This window comes from Carcharodon carcharias, unplaced genomic scaffold, assembly GCF_017639515.1.
Source record: "Carcharodon carcharias isolate sCarCar2 unplaced genomic scaffold, sCarCar2.pri scaffold_785_ctg1, whole genome shotgun sequence".
NCBI lineage: Eukaryota > Metazoa > Chordata > Chondrichthyes > Lamniformes > Lamnidae > Carcharodon > Carcharodon carcharias.
This window is the reverse complement of record NW_024471112.1, coordinates 16584-22500: the sequence shown is the minus strand read 5'-3', so window position 1 is coordinate 22500 and position 5917 is coordinate 16584. Positions and strand designations below refer to the sequence as shown.

The following is a 5917-nucleotide window of genomic DNA, read 5'->3' as shown; positions in this document are numbered from 1 at the left end:
CTGTGCGAGGGTCAGTGTGAAGGTCTGTGTGAGGGTCTGAGGGTCTGTGTGAGGGTCTGTGTGATGTGTCTGTGTGAGGGTCTGTGTGAGGGGGTGTGCGAGGGTCTGTGCGAGGGTCTGTGCGAGGGTCTGTGTGTGGGTCTGTGCGAGGGTCTGTGTGTGGGTCTGTGTGAGGGGGTGTGTCATGTGTCTGTGAGGGTGTGTGTGAGGGGGTGTGAGAGGGTCTGTGTGTGGGTCTGTGTGAGGGGGTGCGTAAGGGTCTGTGTGAGGGTCTGTGTGAGGGGGTGTGTGATGTGTCTGTGTGAGGGTGTGTGTGAGGGGGTGTGTGTGGGTCTGTGTGAGGGGGTGTGTGATGTGTCTGTGTGAGGGTGTGTGTGAGGGTCTGTGTGAGGGGGTGTGTGAGGGTCTGTGTGTGGGTCTGTGTGAGGGGGTGTGTGGGTCTGTGTGAGGGGGTGTGAGATGTGTCTGTGTGAGGGTGTGTGTGAGGGGGTGTGTGATGTGTCTCTGAGATACTCGCTAATAAACCCCCCTCCCACCCACAGGTGTTACAGAGGCTGGTCAAATCCCGAGGGAAATCACAGAACAAGCACCTCAACGTCCAGCTCATGGCTGCCGATAAACTAGCTCAGTGTCCACCCGTAAGTCTGACTGTGACCCCTACCCTGGTTAGGGACCCAGGACTCCGCACCCCCAGGACTCCGCGCCCCCAGGATATTGCGCCCCCAGGACTCTGCGCCCCTGTCCGAGATGGGGAAAGCAGGCCAGCGTCCAGCAAACCTGGGCACAGGCTGATTGAGCCAGGGGTGGGTGTTGCAGCAGGACATCGAGGGAGTCTGAGGGTCAAGTGTTCCAGCAGACACACCGCAGACCCGAGCATCGCAATTCATAACGGCCGTGTGAGAACTGAGGGAGTGCCGCACTGTCGGAGGGTCAGTGCTGAGGGAGCACCACACTGTCAGACGGTCAGTACTGAGGGAGTGCCGCACTGTCGGAGGGTCAGTGCTGAGGGAGTGCCGCACTGTCGGAGGGTCAGTGCTGAGGGAGAGCCGCACTGTTGGAGAGTCAGCGCTGAGGGAGTGACAGCGCTGTGCCTGCTGGATTCTCCATATCCTCACTTCCTTCCTCAGCACTGACCCTCCGACAGTGCGGCGCTCCCTCAGCACTGACCCTCCGACAGTGCGGCGCTCCCTCAGCACTGACCCTCTGACAGTGCGGTGCTCCCTCAGTACTGACCCACCGACAGTGCGGCGCTCCCTCAGCGCTGACCCTCCGACAGTGCGGCTCTCCCTCAGCGCTGACCCTCCCACAGTGCGGCGCTCCCTCAGCGCTGACCCTCCGACAGTGCGGCGCTCCCTCAGCACTGACCCTCCGACAGTGCGGCGCTCCCTCAGCACTGACCCTCCGACAGTGCGGCGCTCCCTCAGCACTGACCCTCCGACAGTGCGGCGCTCCCTCAGCACTGACCCTCTGACAGTGCGGTGCTCCCTCAGTACTGACCCACCGACAGTGCGGCGCTCCCTCAGCGCTGACCCTCCGACAGTGCGGCTCTCCCTCAGCGCTGACCCTCCGACAGTGCGGCGCTCCCTCAGCGCTGACCCTCCGACAGTGCGGCGCTCCCTCAGCACTGACCCTCCGACAGTGCGGCGCTCCCTCAGTACTGACCCTCCGACAGTGCGGCGCTCCCTAGCACTGACCCTCTGACAGTGCAGCACTCCCTCAGCACTGACACTTCGACAGTGCGGCGCTCCCTCAGTACTGACCCTCCAACAGTGCGGCGCTCCCTAGCACTGACCCTCCGACAGTGCGGCGCTCCCTAGCACTGACCCTCCGACAGTGCGGCGCTCCCTCAGTACTGACCCTCCGACAGTGCGGCGCTCCCTAGCACTGACCCTCTGACAGTGCGGCGCTCCCTCAGCACTGACCCTCCCACAGCGCGGCACTCCCTCAACACTGACCCTCCCACAGCGCGGCGCTCCCTCAACACTGACCCTCCCACAGCGCGGCATGCCCTCACACTGGGTACCCTGTGGTATTTCAGGAGCGGGCTGGTTTCGGACTTTGACTGACCGGTTCCCTCTGGCCTTGGCAGGACATGTTTGACGTGATTCTGGACGAGAACCAGTTGGAGGACGCCTGTGAGCACCTCGCTGAGTACTTAGAGGTATACTGGCGCGCCACTCACTCAGCCGGTGGCGCCACAGAGAACCCTTTACTTGACCAGAGCCTCAGCAGCTGGCACTCTGCTATCATCGGCCAGCAGGTAAAAAATCCCTCGCGTCTGGACCAGATCCGTCTGGACGCTGCGGGACAGACACCCTCGGTCCAGACACTCGTGGGGTAAGAGATGGGTGGGAGAGGAAGCAGCGCGGAGAGGTGGCAAGGGTAGAGGGAGCAGAGAGAGAGGGGAACGAGGGGAGAATTCACCTCCCCAGAAACATGAGTCCGGACTCAGGCAGTGCTGCAGCCGCCAGAGGTACTGCACCCCGATGGGGCTTTAACCTGTCTCCCCTCTCGGGGAGCGGGTGGCTGTGTGAATGACCCCACGGTTTAGAATCGGACACACCCAGCGCCGGAGCAGGCCATTCTGCCCATCGGTGTCTGTGCCGTCTCTTTGAAAGGTCTGTCCAATTGGTCCCCGCTCTTTCCCCCTTCCTCCCTCCCCTGTCTTCCCCGCACTTCCCCTCCTCCCCCCCCCATACCCCTGCACATTTCCCCCCTTCCAGTATTTATCCGATTACCCCCTTAGCCTTTGGAAAGTTCCTATTGAATCTGCTTCCACCGCCCTTTCAGGCAGCGCCTTCCAGATCACAACAACTCGCTGTGTTTATAAACAATAATTCTCCTCATCTCCACCCCCACACCCCCCCCACCCTCTGGTTCTGTTACCGATTCTCTTCAATCTGTGTCCCCCTCTGGTTACCGACCCTCCCACCACTGGAAACAGTCTCTCCCTCTCTACTCTACCCAAACCCCCTCCCTTCGAGATTTTGAACGTCTCGATTCAATCTCCCCCCCTCGCCCCTTAACCTTCTCTGCTCTAAGGAGAACAATCCCAGCTTCTCCAGTCCCTCCACATGCCATATAAACACTGTGGCTACAAGAGCAGGTCAGAGGCTGGGAATCCTGCGGAGAGTCACTCACCTCCTGACTCCCCCCACCCAAAGTCTGTCCACCATCTACAAGGCACAAGTCAGGAGTGGGATGGGACACTCCCCACTTGCCTGGATGAGTGCGGTTCCCACAACACTCGAGAAGCTCGACACCGTCCAGGACAAAGCAGCCCCGCTCGATGGGGCACCCCATCCACAAACATTCACTCCCTCCACCACCACCACCGATGCACAGGGGCAGCAGTGTGTGTACCATCTACAAGATGCACTGCAGCAACTCGCCAAGGGCTCCTTCGACAGCGCCGCCCAAACCCACCACCTCTACCATCTAGAAGGACGAGGGCAGCAGACACACGGGGAACACCACCACCTGCAAGTTCCCCCTCCCGAGCCACTCACCATCCCGACTTGGGAATATATCGGCCGTTCATTCACTGTCGCCAGGTCAAAATCCTGGAACTCCCTCCCTAACAGCGCCGTGGGTGTACCTACACCACACGGACAAAATCCTGGAACTCCCTCCCTAACAGCGCCGTGGGTGTACCTACACCACACGGGGACTGCAGCGGCTCAAGAAGGCAACTCACCCCCCCCCACCTTCTCAAGGGGCAATTGGGGATGGGCAATAAACGCTGGGCCACCCACATCCTGTGAAAAAGAGGGACCTGGGTGTGTATGTGTGTAAGTCATTGAAGGTGGCAGGACAGGTGGAGAGAGCGGTTAATAAAGCATTCGGCATCCTGGGCTTTATTACCAGGGGTACAGGGTACAAGAGCAAGGAGGTTATGTTAAACCTGTGTAAAACACTGGTTCAGCCTCAGCTGGGGTATTGTGTCCAGTTCTGGGCCCCGCACTTTAGGAACGATGTGAACACGTTGGAGAGAGAGAGAGAGAGGGTCTGGAATGCCCTTCCTGAGAGTGTGGGGGAGACAGGGTCAATCGAGGCGTTAGGGTCTGGAATGCGCTGCCTGAGAGTGTGGGGGAGACAGGGTCAATCGAGGCGTTAGCGTCTGGAATGCGCTGCCTGAGAGTGTGGTGGAGACAGGGTCAATCGAGGCGTTAGGATCTGGAATGCACTGCCTGATAGTGTGGTGGAGACAGGGTCAATCGAGGCGTTAGGGTCTGGAATGTGCTGCCTGAGAGTGTGGTGGAGACAGGGTCAATCGAGGCGTTAGCGTCTGGAATGCGCTGCCTGAGAGTGTGGTGGAGACAGCGTCAATCGAGGCGTTAGCGTCTGGAATGCGCTGCCTGAGAGTGTGGGGGAGACAGGGTCAGTGGAGATGTTGGAGAGGGAGCTGGGCTGGTATCTGAAAGGGAAGAGTGTGCCGGGTCACGGGGAGAAGCAGGGGGACAGGGACTAGGTGAATTTTCCCAGCAGAGTGCCGGGGGGGTGGGGGGGTGAGAGAGACACACGTCCCCTTTGTGCTGAGCCGTCGGCGTTCCCGGGACTGTGAGATGTATAATGGGGGGGCGGGAGGGGGGGTTTGGCGTTGACTCCCCTGCTCCCGGTCTCTAACCCTGTGTGTTTCTGGCTCCTGTCCCAGACCCAAGCTGTCACCCCCCACGCCCGGGGACAAGGGGATCGGTCCTGCCCCCTGCATTCGGACGAGGCTGGCGAGGGTCCCGGCGAGGAGGGACGGCGCCGGCGGCACCCGGAGGAGGAGTACGGCCCCGTCCAGCACCGTGGGCCGGCCAGACCCCACCGGAACCACGGCACCGCCGGCCAGGAGCCACAGGACCAGCCCCGCGGTCAGCACTCCCACTCCGAGCACAGCCACAACCAGAGGAACAGGCATCGCAGCCAAGCACGGCCACAGGACAGATAGGAGCCCTCCGCTCCCCTCCACTCCCCTCCGATTTCCTCCACTCCCCTCCGCTCCCCTCCACTCCGATTCCCTCCGCTCCCCTCCGCTCCCCTCCGATTTCCTCCACTCCCCTCCGCTCCCCTCCACTCCGATTCCCTCCGCTCCCCTCCGCTCCCCTCCGATTTCCTCCACTCCCCTCCGCTCCCCTCCACTCCGATTCCCTCCGCTCCCCTCCGCTCCCCTCCGATTTCCTCCACTCCCCTCCGCTCCCCTCCACTCCGATTCCCTCCGCTCCCCTCCGCTCCCCTCCGATTTCCTCCACTCCCCTCCGCTCCCCTCCACTCCGATTCCCTCCGCTCCCCTCCGATTTCCTCCACTCCCCTCCGCTCCCCTCCACTCCGATTCCCTCCGCTCCCCTCCGCTCCCCTCCACTCCGATTCCCTCCGCTCCCCTCCACTCCCCTCCGATTTCCTCCACTCCCCTCCGCTCCCCTCCACTCCGATTCCCTCCGCTCCCCTCCGATTTCCTCCACTCCCCTCCGCTCCCCTCCGCTCCCCTCCACTCCCCTCCACTCCCCTCCACTCCCCTCCACTCCCCTCCACTCCGATTCCCTCCGATCCTCTACCCTCCCCTCCGCTCCCCTCCGATTCTCTACCCTCCCCTCCACTCCCCTCCACTCCCCTCCGATTCTCTACCCTCCCCTCCCCTCCACTCCCCTCCCCTCCGATTTCCTCCACTCCCCTCCACTCCCCTCCAATTCTCTACCCTCCCCTCCCCTCCACTCCCCTCCCCTCCGATTTCCTCCACTCCCCTCCACTCCCCTCCGATTCTCTACCCTCCCCTCCACTCCCCTCCCCTCCGATTTCCTCCACTCCCCTCCGCTCCCCTCCGCTCCGATTCCCTCCGCTCCCCTCCGCTCCCCTCCACTCCCTACGCTCCCCTCCGCTCCCCTCCACTCCGATTCCCTCCGCTCCCCTCCGATTCCCTCCGCTTCCCTCCGAT

General features: G+C 62.2%; 1 protein-coding gene across 1 annotated transcript in view; it reads left to right on the top strand.

The window, feature by feature from the left end:
• The window catches only part of LOC121275194 (voltage-dependent L-type calcium channel subunit beta-4-like), a gene marked incomplete at its 5' end in the record, with an annotated part of 37672 nt that extends 32736 nt beyond the window's left edge, over positions 1-4936 (top strand). The window contains 4 exons of the mRNA XM_041182616.1: positions 543-638; positions 2090-2248; positions 3150-3179; positions 4655-4936. Coding sequence (XP_041038550.1) covers positions 543-638; positions 2090-2248; positions 3150-3179; positions 4655-4936 — 567 coding nt within the window. The remainder of the gene's footprint in view (positions 1-542; positions 639-2089; positions 2249-3149; positions 3180-4654) is intronic.
• Between the last annotated feature and the right edge of the window lie 981 nt (positions 4937-5917).